General features: G+C 35.2%; 2 protein-coding genes across 3 annotated transcripts; one reads left to right on the top strand and one right to left on the bottom strand.

Moving 5' to 3' along the window:
* Positions 1 to 4,381: 4,381 nt before the first annotated feature.
* Positions 4,382 to 16,103, bottom strand: Mtap (Methylthioadenosine phosphorylase). The gene is made up of 8 exons (XM_067090281.1): positions 15,912 to 16,103; positions 12,753 to 12,898; positions 11,449 to 11,616; positions 10,239 to 10,390; positions 8,775 to 8,878; positions 7,024 to 7,142; positions 6,084 to 6,174; positions 4,382 to 5,074 (listed from the first exon to the last, which is right to left on the bottom strand). The coding sequence occupies exons 1-8, from the start codon at positions 15,924 to 15,926 to the stop codon at positions 5,033 to 5,035; spliced, it is 837 nt and encodes a 278-aa protein (XP_066946382.1). The 5' UTR covers positions 15,927 to 16,103; the 3' UTR covers positions 4,382 to 5,032.
* A 1,871-nt stretch (positions 16,104 to 17,974) lies between these two features.
* Positions 17,975 to 23,087, top strand: LOC136830668 (prefoldin subunit 3-like). Of its 2 annotated transcripts, none has more exons than XM_067090279.1 (5): positions 17,975 to 18,143; positions 19,321 to 19,448; positions 19,743 to 19,908; positions 20,255 to 20,367; positions 20,657 to 23,087. In XM_067090279.1, the coding sequence occupies exons 1-5, from the start codon at positions 18,072 to 18,074 to the stop codon at positions 20,754 to 20,756; spliced, it is 579 nt and encodes a 192-aa protein (XP_066946380.1). In that variant the 5' UTR covers positions 17,975 to 18,071; the 3' UTR covers positions 20,757 to 23,087. The 2 variants fall into 2 exon arrangements, with proteins under 2 accessions (XP_066946380.1, XP_066946381.1); XM_067090280.1 differs by having other exon boundaries at positions 18,050 to 18,301.

Below are 23,087 nucleotides of genomic sequence, written 5' to 3'. Positions count from 1 at the left end.
CTTTTCTACTCTCAGTTATATAGATATTTATATTAATTGTTCATTTAAAATTTTTTAAATTATAAAAATTATTATTATTTTCTCCTGATAAGCACGAATTACAGCATAATTTACTTAAAATAACAAAATTTTGAAGGTGATTAGTCATTGGTATTTGGCAAAACAAAAATGCTGACAAATTTTAAAATTGACTGAAGGCTTAAAGTAAAACATAACATGATGTTAAGTAACTGTGTAATAGACAGTTAAATAGCGATTTATTTAATATAAATTAAAATTTAAAGATATTAAGAGCTATAAAGTTTTTTTTTATTGAAGAAAAATTGGCATTTATATGAGCTCCAGTAAAGTCGTTTTGTAAAACAAGATGTGGACATCATTCAAATGGGAAACAAGCCTAAAATATAAATGCAATAACATTGAAAAACTGGTATAAAAAATGCGGTAGCCTCTCATTGAATAGAAAATATTGTTTATATAAACAAGTCTGAATGGTTTGGTAAGCATATAAGAGCGTGAAAACCGAAAAATTAAAAGATCTACGTAAAATAATAAAACAAAGGAACTGACAGCTAATTACAAATGTCTGTAGGATGTCATCTACGATTTTGAGGGTGTTGTGCGAAATTTAGCCCTGGTAAATATACAGGATTGGCTATAAATGAGTAAAGTCTCATTTACTATGATGGTTAGCTACTGGAAGCTAAGGAAATTGGTCAGAGAATTGGAGGTCAAAATGACAATTGGCAACTTTTGAAAACTGTCTAATTGAACGCCTTCAGCCCTTCGAAATAAGACAGATTAAATCTAAAATATACCAAAATTGCGATATAACCATGAAAAATTGTATATCTATGACTTTTAGACTACCTATTTCATTGCCTTGTCATATCTTTGTTTTAGGCATGTTTCCCTGCAAAATATTTGTCTGCGCTGTCATATCACTAAGAAAACTATTCTCTTTATTTTTAAAAATGTAATTTAGAATTATTCAAATTTTAATTATAAATTATGATTATAATATCAATTATTTTAATAAATAATTTTTTGCCAATAATGTTGTGTTTTCTTGAAAAATTACAATATACGAAGATTTCTGGAATTTCTGCTGTATTGGTCTTGGTAACATGAAGCAAGCAGACGACCTGCTAAAGAGAAAAGCGCGAACGTTCAACTTTCTGATGTGGTATACGAATTTTAACAAAGCTATGCCTTAACTGTCATTAGATAAAGCAATGAAATAAACTGAAATGGTGTTTTTTATACATACATACATAAGTACATACACATGGGTCTAGTTAGTACCATAGGATCATAGGAGGCTTTCAAGATGTATCAGGAAGTCCATGGAAGTGTGGTTGGGCTAGCAACCTCACCCAAAAAGATTGTCTAAGAACTGGAAGACTTACACCTTCTGGAGACAATCCCATCAGATGGAAAAAGGGTGTAGTAAGCAGTACACCCTGGACATTGCTGCTGTAGAAAGTGTCAGCAGTTCTGGATACAGATTTAGTGTATCTCAAGTCAAAGGAATGTTTAATAAAGTGCTGTGGATCCATGGGTAGGGGAAAATGTACCCTAAATGGCAACTGACCCCTTTCTATCCTATCTTTTTTGCCCCTTCTGATGTGAAACTCACCTTTACTGGCAGGGCCATAAGCCTTGCAGCCCTATTCCCTGTCTTAATTTTAAGAAAACTGAGAGAGAATAAAACAAAACGTCTTCGGGTTTGAATGGGCAGTCTCTCTCTCTCTCTCTCTCTCACACACACACACACACACACACTCACCATGGTTAGACACAGCAGCTTACAAGGAAGTAATAACTCTGGTGCCTCATGAGATCTGAATTCACATGCTTAAAATCTACTGAAAATATTTAAAATAAACTATTGTCTCGTTTTGTCAAAATCCATCTTATATACCTCTGAGATAGTATGTATTTCGTTCTGTCTAGCAGAAATTGTAAACTGGCATCTTTAAACCATGTAACAAAAAGATAGTAGGGTACAAGTCCTGTGTCCATGAAATGATATTAGAAAAATAAAGATTCCTCCTCTCCTTCATAATCCTATAGTTAATCGATTAATACATCTTGTATGTTTTGGCCTACCTTCTGCGTTTTCAGATCCCAGTTCCTATGATCACTTCAGTTCCACATCCACGTCACTCAAAGTCAAAAGTCAGACTGAACGAGACTAGTCACTAGTCCAGACTCCTGATTCTGTAGAGTGTTATCGTGTACACTAGTTCAAATTATCGTACAGCTTGTGCAAATTATTGTATTTAATCTGACATTGTTTTATATGAGTATTGAAACTATTGTAAATATTGTAGCATGATACGTATGTCTTCATTTTACTTAAAAGCCTGGTAATAAAGTTCAAAAAAGAAAACTGTCAGTCATTGCATACAGAACTCTTAAAAATAAATATTCCAGCCTTGATTACCTTTCATCTAAGCTGTTTATATACAGAAGTAAGCTACACTTACTGTATAATGTTGATTTTAAAAAAACAGGTTGAAGCAATAAATTATATTTCATGACGCAATCATTTCCTTATTCATAAAAAGAATTTGATGTCTTCACTAGTGAAATCATTGGAAAAAGCAGTTTTCACTCTATTCTAGACAGCAGACAAATATTCAAATTAAAATTGCTCTTCAGTGCCAAGATCTCTTTCTGAGATGTCCCCACCAAAAAGACATATATTTAATCATGTATTTTTTTACTGTGACCTAGCACTGATCTGTGAAGTTTAAAAGGCCCACAAAAAGACTATGAACAAGACAAAAACATTTATTTCGATTTATAGTGCTTTAATTCTGATCACTGGTGAATGTGGACAGTTGATAAGTAACCAGCATATTTACATGGAATGCGCAGGTTGAAATAATGATGTTGGTGGTACTAAAGATGGTTGTCCTTTTAATCACATCCAGAGGAACAATTTTGACAACCTATGGATCTAAGCTGCAATCCCAGTCAAATAATGGCCATATGCATGCTTCAGTTACCAATTGGTAAAAAAAAACACACTGAATTTCTTAAGGGTACACACTCATACCATCTTTCCTTGTCTGGGATATGAAAACTGGTCTACTCAGTACTGAATTTTTGGTGCAATGGTGACTTGAGCTGAGAGAGAGAGAGAGAGAGAGAGAGAGAGAGAGAGAGAATGTTTTATCAAAACTTGGCGACTCTCTTGGGTTTCTACTTTAAGCTTAAGAAACAATTTTTGTTATACAAATCTACAGTCAGTTTCTCGTTGCATAAACAAAATTTGGTCCATGTCATGACTATGGTTACCTATTCATCTATAGTTCTAACGATAAATAAAAGAGGACTTTTGGATATTTCATAAACATATTTGGAATTAAAATATTTTCAACAGGACTACTAGTCCTAAAGAAATCCTTTCAGGTATTTTATTTAGATCTTATTGGCAATGGTTGAACATGGTCATCTCTTGAAGATGGAAGGGGAGATGCTTTGAGTGGTGGGACACCCCCATGTGAACTCTTAGATAACACTACTTTTCTCTGAAGACATCTCTAGGGAGCCAGGTTGTTTTTGACAAGGAGCTGTAGTAAAATATTAGATTCATCTTGCTCCTTCAACAGCAAGGAAGACATTTTCATTGATTATTTTTCTGAGTACCTTCTAATCTATTGGGTATGTATGGTATATGAACTCTAGCTGAGGGAAAATTTAACATTATAATGTCACTATATTACCTTCTGCTATTATCTCAATGCACATTAGGTGGTCACGATCCCTGTAAGGAAATGTAATGAGCAGCTGAATCCAGGAAAAGCACTAGCATTAAATTTTCATCATCCAGTTTTTGTGTAACTCGACAGATTCAGTGGAAATGGCACAAGTGTTGTGGAGAAAACACAGTAACGATGTTTGATTATTTAAACAGTGCATGGCATCTTGAAAAACAGTTCACAACTGGGTAATATTACATCACAAGTGAGATTTTACTCATTGCTCCAACCATACATGTCCAGAACTGGAAGACCTCACAAGGTCTTCCTAACTATTTTGCATATACCATACTGAAGAAGCTGTGCCTACTAGTAGCACACACTTTCAAAGCTACAGTTTGACTTCTAAAGGCCTTTTTGTTTTTAATTTGAAACTAGAGTTTCAGATTGCTAATTAATCTAAATAGTCATTTATGTAATTTGTTGTTGGAGGATCTAGAAAGGTAGACAAAAAATTCCTATGTAATCATTAAAATTATAAAATTAATCTAATTTACATTATTTTTCTTAAAATTACATTAATATTCATACTATTATGCACTGCTAAGGTTGATTCTAATTCATAATTATTTTAAAGTAAAAAAAGGTCAATCACTACAATAAAATTCTTTTCGTACCCTTTACTCAGTAACATATATTATATATATATATCCATATATATATATATATAGTCAATATTTCATAGTAACTCAACATTCTTCAACATTTTGCACTTAACAACATTTAAAAAACCTATAAACTAACAGATTTGGAACCAAGGGTCGTAATAAAAACAATAACTTTCACTAGCAAAATAATTTCTTCATTTAAAAAAATCTCAGAAAATTTTTCATATAATTACAACATTAAAAGACAACGAATACACGTACAGTAATACTATATCATTCTTTATACACTATCAGGACAATTCTGTATAAACTACTAAGGCACCAAAATAGTACATTCCTGCTTTTAAATATTTCACCTAAGGCATATGCTAAAAAATTTCAACTTTTTAATAACCAAATGCAAGGCACAAAAGCTAATTGGTACTAATACTGAACCGCTGAACTGTATATCACAGTTATTTGTAACTCCTTAAATATTATCACATCTATCAAAAATATTGAAACAATAACAACTTCTCTTTGGATAGCGTTTCTCAACACTTGCACCAAATTACTGTTTACTTGTATAATACTTATACAGAAAAAACAACACTGTGATGGTACTATAAACCATCCCTGTGTTCGGTTACATGGCTTTTCATCTTGACAGCACTAGAGAGGAAGCGGTAACATGATATTCATTTCAACACACTCCTGAAATGAAAAATTAAAAAGGTTAGTCACGCTTTTCTCTGCTAGATAAGCGGAGAGATTATAAATACCTTCAATTTTTTATTTTCTACAACTATTTTTTTCAGCTTCAATTATAGTATGTAGAATACAGTTGTTACAATGTGAATGTGACATCCCAACTTTTTTCAAAGTACCCATGTACCGATTATTCTGCATATGCATTCTTCCTACCATCTTTGATAGTCCCTAACTTTTGCCAAAACCTAGAAGCTGGTTAAATGGTAGGCAGCTATGACAATTCGTTCAATCCTGTTAAAGATTTCCATCAGGAGACTACAGAATTTGAAGAACTTGTCAAAGGAAGTCAGACATCAAACCATCTCATTTAGCAAAAGATTCAGACACTTTGTAACATAAGCAGAATTCTCCTGAATTCTCTTACCAGTAATTCAGCACCAGTAACATAACTGGTGCATGTTTGAATCCAGTCATGATAGACAGGAGTTGTTTGTTTGTTTCTTCATCTGGGTCTTACACTTTATAGCGACAAGCATACCCAAAATGTTAAGAAATCATGAAGTTAAATGGTCACTGTGGCTATTACAAATAAATGAATTTCTGGTCAATAAATAAACAGTAGATTCTATATATGTATTTCAGCCTAAATGGCAACAAATGCTTAAACATTATGCTATGAGGGTGACACTGGGTCTATTCAAGCTCTGGTAAATGTATCTGAATTTGACAGAAGAGTGAGAACAGACTCATATCTTTCATCATGATCGGGTGCTTAAGGTTTATCTCATTCTGACATACCAGGTTCTGATTAAATCCTGCCATGGGCATCAGATTTTGCCATTTGCTTCTTCATTTGGGTCTTACGCTTTGTAGCAATAAGCGTATCCAAAAAATGCACAGAAAACACAAAGTTAAGAAGTCAGTGTGGCTAATACAATTACATTAATTGTTTGTAAAAATTCAATACCATTGAAAAACATTACTTTATCCAAAAAAGAGCAACAGTAATTACCTTATAAGCTTTAATCCTACTATCCCAGTCCTCTGCAGCTATCTTTGATATTACAGTCTTCAATAACACTGTCACTTTCTCGGAATTCTGCCTGCAAGTAGAAAGATTTTGACATTTTTAAGTAACTCAAAATTAAATTACTCAAATTATAATTATCTCAAAACAAACTCTCATGTATTCTGTCTAGCAAGATGAAATTTTAGTGCTTAAACAACTTTTACTTGCAAGGAAAGACCATCATCACTCTTTTTTTATTAAAAACAGCTCTTATCTCCACAAGTAAATAAGTTACACTAAGTCAATGATGTAACTTTCACTTAAATTATAGATTGTAAAATGGCATTTGATGAAAACTTAGTACTGTACAGCACAAATCGTTTGATAATCAACTTATATAAAATAATTACTAGACTGACTTAAATTTGAGTTTAATAAATGGCATCATGAGGCACTTAGGGCAAGAGAACACAAGTGATTTTAGAAGCTGGGAAGAGGGAGAAGAGGGAGAAAATATTCAATAGGTAGTTCACTTGCTGTGTGTCTTCTAAGGTACACTGTTAGTGGTACTAAAGGTTGCTAGCAGCACCTCTTTAGCTCAGTTGTACAGCTTTCTGCAATTTAATTTTCCTACTTAGCTGTCCAACTTCTTTGGTTTAAATTACTCAGCCAGAGAAGTAGCAGTTATGGAGGCACCAAACACTACCTTCTGAAGGCTGTCATGATAGGTAGTGCATGTGTAGAATATAGAAAAGTTAAGCAAATGCAAGTGTATATCACCATTCAGGGAAAACAAGTAGGACCAGTACTGTAGGTCTAACATTCACAGCTTGAGCACTTAGCCTGATAAAGATTTGTAAAATTCTTGAATTTTCAGTTTGAGTTAACAACCAGAACATTTACCTTTCCCCTGTGGATTAAAACATAAACAAAGATTACTTACTTCATTGTTTTCAACACTTTCTCCACATTTACTGGTTCCTCACCAGCTTTCCAGCTATCCATGTCTGTCGCCATAGCAACAGCTGCATAGCATAATCCAAGCTCTTTGGCAAGAATAACCTGAAAATGTGAAGATTTTCGAATCAGTCACCAAGTCAAATAAACGACTGCCATCAAAATAATAGTAAAATATATATGATACCAAATAAAAATAAATAATTGTGCTTACAATCAGAACTTAATATAAGTGGAAAAAACTACTAAACATGAGATTCATCCTAACCAACATGAGAGCAGTTAAAGTGTAAAGAATATTGGGTACAGTACAGAGCACAAACTTGGTGATTCTCAAGTTGTCAGACTACACACACACTGTGCAACCCTAACCATAGATCTGGCTTTAATAAATATACTTAAAATCATTTACCATTATTGTTATATATTTTCAAGTTGAGATAAGATTTACAGGAGGCAGGTGTTACAATTCACCACTCTCAAAGTTAAGACTTTAGAAATATAATTTCCACCATTTTTATCTTACAGTATATACTTTTTCTACTTTTCCACTACCAGCAACTACATCTTATTTTTCTTACTTCACAAAAACCAAGGCTTCTATCTTCTTATTACCTCTGTTAATTTTTCCTACCTTCATAGTTAAATTATACTACTGTATTACAGAATGACTTAGATATGACAGAAAATTAATACAGTACTCTATTTAACTCTCACTGTGCAAAACATCATAAAGTGCAATGTTAACATCCACATGGAAGGAAAAAGTATAAGACAAAACAAAAAGTGCACAAGTAACAGTACAAAAAGCAAAGTGCATAAGTAACGGAGCTGATCATGACAGGGCAACTGCAGATTACAACCTGGATACTGCCCCTGTGCTCTATGCAAGTCACTAACTGCTGTGCCTCATCAATGGTCAGATTTTAAAGAAAACTACCATATCCAAAATACACACATACATTATAGCAATACATCAATTATAAGAACGGCTCTGGTAAGTAAGCCTATGTGGATATATTTGCTTTTCTACACCATCAACGACAGCAGAGTGAGAACATCAATAGCCTTTGTCTACAATGACAATGTTTTATTTCAGCAGGCCTCACCTTAACCTTATGGTCAGCAGGGCAAACGTAAGCTACTTCTAAGTACCTTCACCAGCAAGGCAAAAAATGGCTTCACCTATGTACACGAGGAAATATTTATGTCACTTGCAATAACCTTAATACTGAAAAAAGCAGATTTTCATAACATGGGTATTAAATGTATGTTAATTCAATACAGCATAAAACAGAAGTAGATTCCATATAATAAAACAGAAATTGCTGATATTTTTCTAATAAACACAAACATATCCTTATATTAATGCTTATTCCCACAGGTCAAGAAACTTGCATGCAAGATATTTTAGAACTCCTGGGATCCTAAGAACCAAATGCTTGGAAAACCCAGGACTTGAACAAAACTCATGCCTTGTCAAAGCATTTTCAAGTCTATTCAACCAAACTGGTCCCCTTTCAGTTTTGCCTTTTTTTTCACTTTGTTTACTTCATTCACTCATTCTGAATTTGCTAAATCATGCACGAAAAGCAACAGTTTGAAGGAGGGATTGGAGAGGAGGAATGACAAAAGAAATGTTCACCACCTCACACTTTTGAACTTTTGCAATATAATTCGAGACAGGAAACACTGATGTTGACTTCAGTCCAGGGAAAACTGGTCATTACTACTAACCTCAGGCACTGTTGTCATATTGATGACATCACCTCCCCAAAGACGGAACATCAAACTTTCCGCTTTGCTACTAAATCGTGGTCCTTCAATGGTTACCATTGTTCCTGGCAAGAGAAATATATGGTTTTTCCAATACTGACTACACAGTTAAGTACCTTATTGCTACCAATTAAAAGTACATTAATACAGTACTGTACTGCATAACTCATCATCTGTAATATACACCTACACTTTCCATTCAAAGAAATAGCAACATTAACAGACTAGCATCATCCTCATCAATTAAATTTTCGTTAATCAAAAATTATAAAAATTCATCCATCACTGGGAATAAAATGGTGAAGTATTACAGCTTTATAGCACAATAAGTTTCAAAACAAGAAATTTTTATCACATACTATATATGCCTAAATGCACTAATTTCTGGACTTAGTTATAAAAAAAGTAGTTTGTTTCATCACTATTTAAGCAGAAGAAAGTTGTTGAATATCCCAGATTGTAGCAATAACCTGATGGGTCCAGCAGAGCTCTTGGAGACAGCCAGATGAAACAAGGCTTATAAATTTGACAACTGTTACTTAAGAAGAAGGTCAAAAGGGCACTTTTAGTATCCATGACAGCTCTTGGAAATGCTGTTTGTCAGGGACCAAGGTTCTTGGACTCATGTCGGTTTCCTCAAAATATTGAACAACCCAAAGCATTTAGACAAAGCGATTCTATTTGGTTTCAATTTTGTACAACATGCATGAAAACCAAGCATGAAACCGAGATGTTAAAAGACAAAGCCAGGAAGGCAACTTCTCTCGATGCCAAAAATGTAGTTAAAAAGGAGCTTATGATGAAGGTTCAACCAGAGGGTCTCACTCTTGCACCTACACCCATTCTGCCACTTGTCTAAAGGTTTTTTACAATGACTTCATCTGGCTCTCCCAAGGTCAAAATAGGCTGACCACACTGGTGCTCCATCAAGAAAACAAGTCTGGAGACGACAAAGTTTCATGAAGTAAGGCTGAGTATCTTCATATCTGGAAAAGATGCACAGCAGAGGTAGCAAGAAGTTTTGTTATGCAGTCCTTGACACTGGGCTTTGCTTTTATGTCAGGAAAATTAGATGTTAAGCCAACAAGACTGCATTAGTCACTGATTTATATCCAACATGAGGAAAAAGAAAAACTCTGAATGATTCCTTCATCAGTCACAGGTAACAGCAACGGTGTGACAACTTGTTGAGCCTTATATAGCACAGAAACTCTTGCAGTGTCAGAACTAGTCAAAAAGGGATGTCCTTTAGTCAAAGGAATGTAATGTCCTACTGTAATACTGGATAAAATAAATCTATTAGTTGTGATGTCAAGAAATAATTGATGATTTCCTGCTCCATACAATGATGTTTCCTGAAAGAAAACTTCATTCCTCACCTCATTCTACAAAATTCACCTGAACTCAATATGACAAAAAGCTTACCTGTTGGGTGCATGGAATATCCCAGTTCTTTGCAGGTATCCAGCAGTATCTGCCGAGTATCCTTACAGAACGGGGTATCCATTGAAAGATGAAGGATACCAGGAGGATGACCATCTTCTCCATCATAGAATGTCTGTTGCCTTTTGGTGGTTCTATAAATATATTAAATCATACTAGTATATATACCATACAGTATATGTAACTGTCTCAAAACACCTAACAAGTTTAGAGGAGCAACCACAATGCATGTTCACATCTTTGATATTCTAACAATATTATTTGAGTGCCTTAAAAGCAACACTGTACTTCAGCAACGTAACAAAGCAGCCAATACAGCATAATCATCCTTGCGAGGGTTTCATATGGATACACAACACTACTTACAGTACAGCATTCAACAGAGATGTAATAACACATTCCATATCTGATGAAGGTATCTATGTCTGCATTAACCTTATAATAATTCATACTACTTTCTCTGGGAAGAAAACATAACTATGACTAGTTTTAAAGGCATAGTCACTGACACCAACCAGTCATTTACAAAATTAAAGTTAACGAGAAAGTATTTAAAGGTACCGTAAGTATTAAAACTATTATTAGTGCTTCCTGTGCCATAATATTCAGGGTGGAATACTGTTAATGCCACTATTTCATCCAGACTTGTGCCCTTAAAAACTAATGCTTAAAAGTCAATAGAAGGAAACTACTAATTAAGAGCACCAAAACCTGCAACACATTTGGTAAATCAGGAATGAAAAATACCCAAACTAACTACTGTAATTCTGCCCAATCAAAAGCCACAAACAAACGTGATACCATTGTTAGATATGAAAATGGTAAAACTTTTCTTCACCCGTAAACAACTAATAGAATTCATTGTGAAATATACACATGTGAAGTAAAGGATTGCTTACATACAATTAAATTAAAATAACTGAAATATTTAGCAGTTCAAACTACAACCCGTGGTGCCAAAAAAATTAAGATAAAAGAAATTATCATCATAAATTTTTTCCTGTTTCTGAAATGTTACATGTGTAAAAAATTAAAAATATGAAAAAGTCAGTAGATGAACAACAGTCACCTAAAAACCTAAAACCTTCAGACTAGTGACTGTAATATCTTTATTCTCCTATTTGTATGTAAGAAAGCTATTGCCAGTGTTATTACTATAATAAAAAAATGAAAGAACTGATTTTCACATTACCTGTCAATGAACTGATCAATAATCACAAAGTCTCCAGGAGTGATATGCTCCCGTAAAGATCCACAAGCTGTCGAAACAACAACATGCGTACATCCCTTTGACTTCAAAGCCCAGACATTTGCTCGGTAGTTAACCTTGGTGGGCATTATGGTGTGACGTCTTCCATGCCTTTAATGAAACGGGAGATATTGTTAATAACTCCTGTTTCTGTTAACAAACTAAAAATAGCAAACTCACTGAATTCCTGATAAAACCTCCAACTACTGCGTGAATGCACTACAAATCCACCTTTAATGGCAATTATCACTCTCACAGAAGACATAGGTGACCTTAAATGATGATATCAAATGTTAGTTTATGAAAACTATATAACCAGATGAGCAAGTTAAAGTTTAAATCATATAGGACTGGCCACAACGGTTTTATTTTCTATCAAAGGAATTAAATCTTAATTATTACAACTTCTGTTAACTTCATAATCATATTAAAAATGCTGAAGAAAGAAAAATCTCAAGAAAAGTCTAAACTTTGCTTTTTCTTTCAACTGAAAACAGCAGTCACAAAGACTCTACCATAAGATTCTCTATACATAGATCCAATATTACTTCTATGCCTTTCTTTTTGTACTGATGATTGCCTTAACCTTACTGTGAGTTTGATATGATTAATTTATTTTGAGGATAATTCCACAAAATACAGTAATTCACAGCATTCATTAGCAATCCTGTCTCAACAAAAATTACAGAAATATTTACCACAAGACATCATTTCTTTACAAAAATAAAAGCTATGGAAATTCACAGTGCACTTTAGACAATGAAGGTTGACTCTGCCGTATGTACTGCAGTATCACCAAGCCAACCAGTAATGCAAATTCACGAATTTTCTCTCAGTTCTCATCCAAGAGCAACGTACATACTCACGACAGAATCACTCAAGAGTTAGCAATGATAAACTGAAATGAGCAGAGTGCTGGTAACTGACTGAAAAGCTGGGATCTTATATAGCAGTCAGGAGGTCAACCAACAGCAGTTTAAGCCCTTGAAGAGCCTCTCAAACAAATACAGCATAAAGGTGCTTGATCTAAACAATCTAGAAAACTTACACTGAAAAGGTTCTTACACATATGCATTTTATGGAATAAAGATTATTTTTCAAATGCAGTCAAAACATTAAAAAAAAAAAAGACTACTGCATAAATTAAAAAATCTTGACAGGTGTCAATTTCTCTCAGGAACCTCTCAGATAAAACCAAGCTTCTACAATATTCTGAAAAAATAAACATTTTGCTAACCGTTTCTTACCTAGCAAGCAATACACAAGGAATTCCATCAATCTTCCCCTCCAATAAAACATCTGATGGATCACCATAGGGTGTTGTCACTTTACATTCTTGAACGTCTTCGAAAAGTTTAGGATTATTGAGTCCAGAGCCTCCAATGATACCAATCTGAAAAATAACACCTTAAATAAGTTCAGTAAGCACAATTCATCCACCTTATCACCCAAAGGATTTCTAACACAAAAGTGATACCAGTATACAGGCAGTCCCCACACGGTTCCACTGACCACCAAATATATTCACCCAAAGGTTTCTTACGGAAAAAGTGCCCCAAAATGGCAGAATAATCATAATTTAGGTTTTTTGATGTAAAACTCAATAAAATAGACGTTTTCTGCACCCAGACATTATATTACTATGATTTTTGACGATTTTCGACGATGTTCCGGCTTTGACAACCAGAACTCTGTTACTATATTACTATATTCACTTTGACAACCAATGTAACCGCTCCTTAAACACCTGGAGTGCAGAAAAAGTAAAATATTAATCGCCTAGCATTGCTCTATGGAAAATAGTAGTCCCTCCACCATACTGGCTGGTTTTCTAAGACCCATCATTTTCTTTCATCAAAAACAGTTGAAAATGAGATTTAACCAATAACTCCTTTATTCTGAGTTGATAAAAGTCCTTTGCAGATGACATTTCAGTGTCAGTGCAGCCCAGTAAGTGGTTCAGAATCGTCAGGTTTAAAAGATATTCCACAACCCTCAGGTTTCGAAATTCCACAAAAATTCAACTATTTTGTAAATAGCTATGACACCAAATCAGTTTGAACCATTTGCTAATAGATCTCTGCAAACTACTCTCCATAACAGCAACTGTTCACCAAGCATGATGAGAATGTTCTGATCAAAGTTAGCATGGGGGTACCTGATGTTTACTTCTCAGCTGCCTTTCTTTTAAAAGCACACACAAAAAACCATGGGCACATGTCTTACAATAGCAAACTGAAGTACATTAATACAGTGTTGCTAAAGCAGAGATAAGTAAATCTAAATAAAAAGCTGGGAATATTATATTGAAAATATACATGGTACTTTAAAGCAACAAATGAGCACAGAGAAATAAAATACCTCAGTTACCAGTCTGACATATAGCAACTCTCAGAATATGTATGCCTGAGAGCATCCACTCATCTTGGGATGCAAGAACCGAAGGTGATAACAAACCCTACTTAAAAAATTCCTGAAAGATGGCTAGACAGGATATATCCTAACAATCTGTCTACATCAAAATTACCTCTGTTAGTAATGAAAACCCACCACTTTCATTAACTTAATCAATGAGATAAACGTCCCAGGAAGCTGAATGCACAAAAAGGTGAAAATGATCTCAGCGATATCAACATAAAAATTTACTTAGCAAGTGGTGCAAATATAACTTCTCAAGTTATGGGAAGCCTTAGAAAGTATGCCAGATTCTCTGGCAGCCTTAGCTAATAAATATGGTTTTACTGAGTGAATGCAAAGTGAGGAGTCAGGACTACTGTAGGCCTAGTAAGCATTTCTGTAGTAAGCATTTCAGAGGGAATGTTACCTAACTGGACTCAGCTAACCCTGGATGCTGTGCCCTAACCTGACCGGGGGGTCTTAACCCTCCCCCTGGACCCATCCCCCAAAGTAAGTCTTAAACCATCATTCTGCATTCTACCCTGCTTTGTAAGCGCAGAGCAAAATCAGACTCAGATTTCAAAGACAACACCAAGAAAAAGGGGAGGTTTGTTTTTCTTGTCTAGAAAGCCTTATCGTTATGCATGAAATGCAACGTCACATACTTGCAGGGAATCATTTGGTGGCAGCACAAAAATGATCAGCTGATCAATAAGGTCTTCAGTTTTGCTGGGATTCAGTCTCTTCTCGCTGCTGACTACACTAGCTACTGATGCATTCTAAATCTGTTAAGGCTTCAGAACATTTTATTTTGTAACTTGGGAGAATGAATATTTAGAAAAAGAAAAGTAGTATCTACAAGTACAATAATCTTATTTTCAAGGTTAACAATCCTGTTGCTAATTAAAGTTAAAAACAAAAAGGGGTAATTCTAAGGAAGAGCTCTGCAGTTGTTTATTAATGAAATTTTTGGCTGTACAAAATAGAAAATGGTGTACGTGATGCAGGACAGGCGAAACCATTTGAGAAATTTACCTTCTTATGTTTACTTTTTTTTTTTTACTGGAACTTTCATCCCAAGAATGTAAAAACATAAACAAAGATTGACATATCTGATTACCTCACCTATACTGCATTGCAAACAGTCTTTTCTGAAACTTTTAGCCAGTCATCTTTGTGTAGCCCGAAAGACGTATCACAAGGCATTATAAACAGTCTCATATTCACAAAAAAAAAAAACAATCACATATGTTATCATACATGCTTCTAGACTATGCAGCAACCTTGTGATTACCAAAATGAAGACATCACTAAAGTAACTGATAATTCTTGATACAAATTTGTTGTTGGGTTTGTTTTGGGCATAATTTGTAGGATCTAAAATGATATCTAGAGTACCCACAAATTTTTGGTAAGCACAGGCCTAAGGAAACTGCCTCACTTCTACAGTAACATTTACATAAACTGCAAAACTGTTAAAACAAATATTCAGCCTTGATTATATTAGTAAAATTATGGGTAGTATGCAGAGTAGGGAGACATGGGTAGGTGTTGGCAATTTCGCCTCCTAGCGAAAACTTCGGGTAATTATATTCTTCGCATGTTAAGTGTTACTTGGGGAGGTTTAGGGGGGGCTTTGCCCCCTGACCAGGTCAGGGCACAGAGCCCCTAGTCATTTTAGTCGAAAGTAAGTTCTGGTTAGGTCAGGGCACGACGCTCTACGAAAGGTCAGTTTGAGGTTACGTTGGGTTAGGTCGAGTACCAGAACACATGCCCCAACGGAAATGAAGTCCTGCCCATCTGTTTCCGATATTCATTGTTACTTCGGGGCGGGGGGGCAAAGCTCCCCAGCCAGATCCCTACTCTGCATCCACCGCAAAATTATCCAACATTTAGAAATTACTGCGCTGGACAATCATAATAGACAACCGGTTTATGGCCGGATGATCAACTTACGACACGCTACAAACCCCATTCACGAGATAAAGACCCACTTTATCTATACATACCTTTACATTAACCATTTTGTATCCTTCAAGAAAATCGTCAAAGCACTGGCTGAAACGAAAGGCCCAACAGGGGCGACGTGACAGGATACGGAATTGGAGAGGCCGCCTTTATTTAAACTCCGGGAGTATGCGTTGTTCACGATGACGAGTTCAGCCATCTACTACTACGAGACTACGACGACCTCACAGGGCGTGTTCATTCATTGGATAATCCTAAGCTGGAATGTCTTTTAAAATTATTCTCTGTAAATTTAATGACATTTTCCTGAATCACTGTATTTTCATGTATTGGATTTGGTTATTTGTAAGGGAAAATAACAGATTCTTTTTAAAAAGGTATAGTGAGAATCGGTTTAAAAGATAGTGATCTCTGTAACGGCTCGTCATAGACCTCGTTCAAGTACCCTTCCCACCTTTTCATCCTCGGCAAACATTTGCGATTCTTACCATTAATTTTTGAGCTGCAAAATTATTCGCTGGATCTTGTAAATCATTACCTTCGTAATATTATTTCGAAGGAGGTAATTTTTCAATGGTTTGAGGGTTAAAAAAAAACTTTAAGAATACGACCCCTCCAGACGACGATGTGCTTTTGACCGCATCAACATAAATTTATTAATAATTTGTACCTTATACAGAAATATCATTAGCATTTTATATTTATCTCTTATCTCCAATGCATGCCATATACTATGCTACATTTTTGTTCGTTTTACCAGTGACCACACAGCATGACCACAAAATGGAACATAGGAATTCACAATAGAGGAGTTATTTTCCAGTGAAAAACAATTAGATTAATAGGATACATTTTTTTGTTACTATCTATAACAGTCATGCCATAAAAACTGAACAATGGCTGATATTTTAAATGGAGTGCCTATGGGTTTGGAGAGAGAGAGAGAGAGAGAGAGAGAGAGAGAGAGAGAGAGAGAGAGAGAGAGAGAGAGAGAGAGAGAGAGAGATTAAAGTATGACCCTTCTCTTTGTGCTTCCACATGTTGCCTACAGGCAAGTGTGTAAGAAATTCACAGTTGTTTTACGATTCACTTATTGTCTGTAAGGTTCCAAATTACCTGGTTTGACTCACGGGTAGGTTTTATACATAAATGACGTTTGATTAGCTTCAGTGTCAACTAAATATAAAGAGTTATAGTTGTTTATTTACAAACTTCAGTCACCTTCAGTAACAAAAATAAAAAAAAAAAAATTTTTCTCTAATGTAAACAGAGCCGTGCAAGACAATGCTGTTTTGGTTAGTGATATTTTTATTCGTCAGCATAAAGTATGGTCTTTACAATGAAATAAACCTAACCTTTGCTTTTTCCAGAAGCGTTAAAAGATGATAATTTTCATAATGTGGCGAATTTTATCAATAAATAAATTAATTTTTGTTTTAAATTTTCTGTAATCTGATTAATTTTCTCAATCTACAGCATGGAAATACATTACTGGAATTCTGCAGTACCTATTATGTCTTGTCTTATCTTTGGGGCATTTGGTGACTATTTTCATAAACGCCTTTTGTCGAAAACTTCTCAGGATGACTAATTCTTACTAAGTTTTAGTGCTTCTTTTTGTATCGGAGGATAATGGACTATCCTTCAGGAAAAATGACAAGGGACATTTATAGTTTTTGGAAGATGAGATGTTCGCATGAATATCCTTAACTAAAGTCCATTGCTTCTGAGTTATGGTGCTAAGTGGTTCTCCAAATCTAACTTTGTAATGTTACTTAAAACCGAAAATTTTCCTTCTCGCTTTTAATAATACATCTAATGGTATCAGAAAACTGGGAATTGTTCTGCAGGTTTCATTTTCTGCAAAGGTTACGGTTATTGGCACATATTTTACAAATTAGATCATTGCCCTATTCGGATAATTTAACCTACGTATACATTTGTTTGCAAACCTTTCTTTATTATGTTGAACATTATTTTAGATCTTTTCTTTACGAATATAGTTTTAAAACCTTAACTTTACGTACTTTTACTTTTGATAATGATGATAATTTTGTGCGTTTGTATCGCTACAAGAAGAAACACCACAAAAACTCGGCCTTCCCCAGTCGACAACGCCCCTGAGGCCCCGAAACCCCGACTGATAATCACAAATAGCCTTCCATCCGTCGCTGACTGCATCCTTCCGAAACGCGAACGTCATGGCAGGGGAAGAAGACAAACCTCTGGACGAAACCAAGAGTTACACGGGCATCCCCGAAGCCCAGTTCGTAGTGAGTACTTCACGGTTCCTTTTGAATGTCCTGCCTGCCATTTTCGGGCGAAACACCTTCCTTGACGTCGGAAACGGTGGCCGAAAGTACACCTGTCCTGGCCCGAGCCAGGAGTCGTCGTCATTCCTTTAGTGGGTGTGGACCCACGAAATCCGAAAGTATGATTTGACAGGTGTTGTGGATGCTTATGTTGAGTTCTTCCTGGGTTATTTAATGCAGAGTCCTTGGGAAATGTCGTAGTATTTTTCTTTTACCGGCAATGGTTATTTGCATAATCTAAAGGAGGCTTATTTGTTTAGGATAGTTCGTAATCGTTGGGTGAATCGTAATAATATTTATGTATATATATGTGAGCCTTAATTCAGGTTTTATATTTTAAGGTTGGCTGTTGTTCTTAAATTTAACAGGCATTAATTTTATAATAATTATGGTTCTTTATTTTGCTTTGGGTAGTATGTAAAGTAGGGTTACAAGGCGTTGGTGATTTCACCGCCTAAATTTAGTCATGCTGATCTTTTTCTGATATTCAGCGTTACTTTGGAGGGGGGGGGGCAAAGTCCTCCTAGCCAGGTCAGGGCACAGTGCCCTAAGTTACGTTAGGAAGGTAAGATCTGGTTAGGTCAGGACACAGCATTCTACGAGAGGTTAGTATTTCTCACGCCTACTATCTCCCTACTCTGCATCCACACCTATCGGGAGGGGTATGTGGGGTCACGATTTATTTGGGAGGGAGGGGGAAGTCCCCCCCCTCTCCCAGCCTGGTCAGGAAACAGCATCAAGGTTAGGTTTGGAAAAAGTAAGTCTGGTCAAGTTATCATCCTTTTAAATTGCTATTACAGAAATGCCAAGGATACTAGAACAAATAGGATGGAATGTAACATTTAGGCCAAAGGATAAGTGCTGGGACCTTTGAGGTCATTCAGCACTGAAAGGGAAATTGAGAGGGTGAAAAGTGAGGTGGAAGAAAGAACATGTCCGAAGGTACACTGAAAGAAGAAGCCGTGGAGTAAAAGGATTTGGCTAATCGTCTCTGTTTTTGTGTAATTCTATTATAGGGTGGTTCTTTGTTCAAGCACAGAAAAGATTTTGATAACACTCTGTATCCCTGCAAGCAGACTTTACGTCACAATGTTGTGATGTTTGTTTGTACGAGTAAACCTTTTTTTTTTTTTTACAGGATGATGTGGATGAATTTATGAGCAAGGAGGACAACGCCAACAATGCCCAGGTTGTAATTAAGAGACTCGATGAACAACTAAATAAGTATAAATTTATGGAATTGCACCTACAAGCCAAACGTAGAAAGTAAGTCTCTCCCAGAATTTAATACAGTTCATTTTTTTTAAACATTTTTTAAAGAAATTTTGCTCATTACCTGTCGTTACCTTCCCAGTTGCTTTGCATAGTTTGAATAATTTCTGGTAGTTCTGCTGGTAAGCAATAAGGAAAATTTATCGTAGCCTGAAAAGAGAGAATTCAGTTGAATGTTGTACAGTATGTCACCTCCCTATGAAATTTTTACAGTAATATTTAAGCAGTGCTGTATATTGTACATTGCGTCCAGCATCATGCCACTGTTACGATCTTTTGTCATTTCAGGTTAAAATCACAAATACCAGATATCAAAAGTACCTTGCAGATAGTGAAAGAAATGAAGTCACGGAAAGATGCTTCAGATGCCATAGAAACGAACTTTCTCTTATCGGACCAGGTGTACATGAAAGCCAAAATTCCACCCACTGATCGCGTTTGCCTTTGGCTTGGTGTAAGTATTGCCGTGTTTGTATGCAATGGCACTGTGCCTGATTGTGCCTGATTATATTCGAGGAATGGTGTAAGGGCAAAATGTCTGTCAGCTTATTTTTTATTTTTTATTTTTTTAATCATTTTGCTATATTGGTTCATATTTTAATAATTTGAATAGGTGTTGTTATATGTGAGTCTGTTAGCACATACCATAAAAGTATGGTAATATTTCAGTGTAAAAAAGTTAGGCCAAGCTAACTTGCACAATTACTGAAAACAAGAAAATAATGCTGAATTGCTTATATACTGTTTGTTTTAAAATGGTATTGTACTTGTTTAGTGTATAATTTTTTTTTCTTCCCCAGGCTAATGTTATGTTGGAGTATGATCTTGAAGACGCAGAATGTCTATTATCAAAAAATTTAAGTAATGCCTCAAAGAATTTGAAACAGGTTGAACATGATTTGGATTATCTTAGGTAAGCTGTTTAAACAATAGCTGAGTTGCTTGTTTGTGTTGTAATGGACCATACATAGTAGAAATTTCATATTGCCTTGTGTAATTATATATTTATTATTTCAAGACAAATTTTAGCCATTGTTTCCCCTCTGACTGTAATACCTTTTCAGTAGTTAATGCCTTGATATAAATAATTTATGAAAGCAGTTTATGAAGTACAGATTGTTTTAAAATAAAATTATATTCCAGATAGTGAAGGACTTTCACAAAAACTGCCACGTACATTTTTTTTTTCTCTGTCTCTCCAGAAACCAGGGAACAACAACGGAAGTCACAATGGCCCGCATCTTCAACTGGGACGTTAAAAGACGTCGTGTGCAAAGAGCCAAAGAGGAGGAAAAGGCCTAAAGGAGTAGCATTCTACCTTAATCGTTTTTTTTTTATCATGTCGAGGGCAGGGTTTAACATATACCAGGATATAGCGCTCTCCTCTTGAGTTTCAAAAGGAAAAAAAAAAGTACTGTATTGTGTTTACTCTCTTATACTTCGATTGTGTTGAAGTGGATATTTACATTGATGTTTGCAAGATGTTGCAAAAAATTCTTGACCAGTGAAGGATGTCTTTTTGTTTTGCCATTTTCCCTTCTATAAATATGAAAGCCATTTTAGTACCCAGTGCAGTGAGTATTCATGAATATAGGTAGCGTCTATAGTTAGGCAATAAGTGGCATCTCTGCTTAATGGACATTTGAGGGGTCTCCCCTCTTGATAAGTAACAAAGATTTACTTATAGAATATACAATACACTGGAGCCAACTCACATAGCTTAATAGTGTACTTCAATAACTTAAGTAATAATTACTCCCCATCGTATCCAGGATTTTGTAATTATTATTCAATTTGAAATATGTACTCATTCAGTTTCAAGAGATATACTGCACCTGCAAAATGAATTGCCTCTAAAAATTAATATGGACAGTACTACACTATATTAATATAGCCTAACAAAAACGTACCATTGTATCTACTTACGCTAAGATCTTTAAAATACACAAAACTCATACAGCATTAAAAAAAAAGAACATAAACATCTTTGTTTTTTAACAAGTTATGAAACTCACTCTGTCCCCAGTACAGTCTGATAATTACATACACCACAAAATCTTACCTTGAAGACAACAAAAATGAACAGCAGTGCATTGAGTACAGTACATGTCAATCAAAACACAAAACTGTATTAGATAATGTACGCTAAATTTTGTGTAATCTTGCCTTGAAGATGATGACTGAAGTGTAGTGAAGCTTCAGTGTGGTTGAGGAGACTCTTGACATTTTAGTCAGTCGGAATTGTCAAATTCCATTGGTATGTAATGAAGTAAACAGGCAATATTTCAAAGTTGAGGTGTATAGGCAGTTGCACTTCTTGTAACCCAAAATCTTAGAATTTCAGAGTGCATACCCAAATAATGAAACATAAGATGCATGGGGCAATCAATCTGAAAACGATTTATGTAATAAACTGTTTTCATCCAATTAACAATGATTTCCAATGCTGCAGTACACATACCAGTGCAATTACGCTTCTTTTAACCACAGGCCTCGCACACATCCAGTAAGTTGGAGTTTCCTTAAGTTGAGGTGCCACTGACATAACATCATTTCAAACTGTACCATGATGAGCATGGTTACCCCATGTCGAATCTTTCCCATTCTTACAACATTATATCCACCTTTTACATGGACTGTGTACTAGTAAAAGATCTGATTAAAAGTCATTCGAGTGGCATTAAACTTCATCGACGAGCTTGTTTTTTATTGGATGGCTTTAATGAGGAAGTTCCAGTAAATGGTGAACTATAATCATTAGCTACATGCATCTGCATTAAATGTAAACTTGGTGCTCCAAGGGCCCTTTGTGAAGCAATGTAAGCAAAATCCATATTTTAAATTGCTCAAAATTATGATAGTCAATCCGTAGATGTGTGGGCACCATACAAATTTGAAGGTTATTTGTCACTAATTGATGGGACTATCTGCTAAAATGTTAGCTTACCCTCTTCCTTTCTAAGTGTTTCCAAGAATATCTTTCTTATAAACAAATAACCATATATCTTAATCACCTACATTACTCTTGTACACTCCAGAGTACAGTATCTGTGTTTTTAAGTTTTGCTTGTCCTGCAGATGTTTGAAACTGGGAAACACTATGTTGCCTTCAAAAAGATCCACGGTAATTTGTTACAACCTCCAGTAAAAAAATAAAAGTGCTCTGATGTTCCATGTAATTTTCTAAACCAAATTGTGATTTAGTTGTGTGTAAAGGAATGTTACTTTATGAACTGTCATTGCATGAGGGGTGGGCATCAGAGAACCATGACCATTAAAACAGTTGTGTTCTGCCTTGAGACTGACTAGATAGATAAAACCTCCCTCCAATGTGTCCTGAAATCTTGTGGCAATAGTGTATTGAGAGATGAGTCTGTACACTGTAACTTTTCCAGGTATTGATTAAAAAAAACTGTGATCTGAACACTGGAACAGTTCAAAACAGTATTGCTGTGTACTATAATTTTCAGCTTGGATAAATATTAATGATCTTGAAAAAACTGTGACAAACCTATAATACAAAAACCATAAGCTAAACAATATTTACAGTGTAACTTCTTAAAAGCTGTGTGATGGAAACCTTCCATTTAGTACTTCATCCCTTCTAACAATAAAGTTTCAAAAATACAAAAA

This window comes from Macrobrachium rosenbergii, chromosome 47 (assembly GCF_040412425.1).
Source record: "Macrobrachium rosenbergii isolate ZJJX-2024 chromosome 47, ASM4041242v1, whole genome shotgun sequence".
Lineage (NCBI taxonomy): Eukaryota > Metazoa > Arthropoda > Malacostraca > Decapoda > Palaemonidae > Macrobrachium > Macrobrachium rosenbergii.
This window is presented reverse-complemented; position numbering and strand designations above follow the sequence as displayed.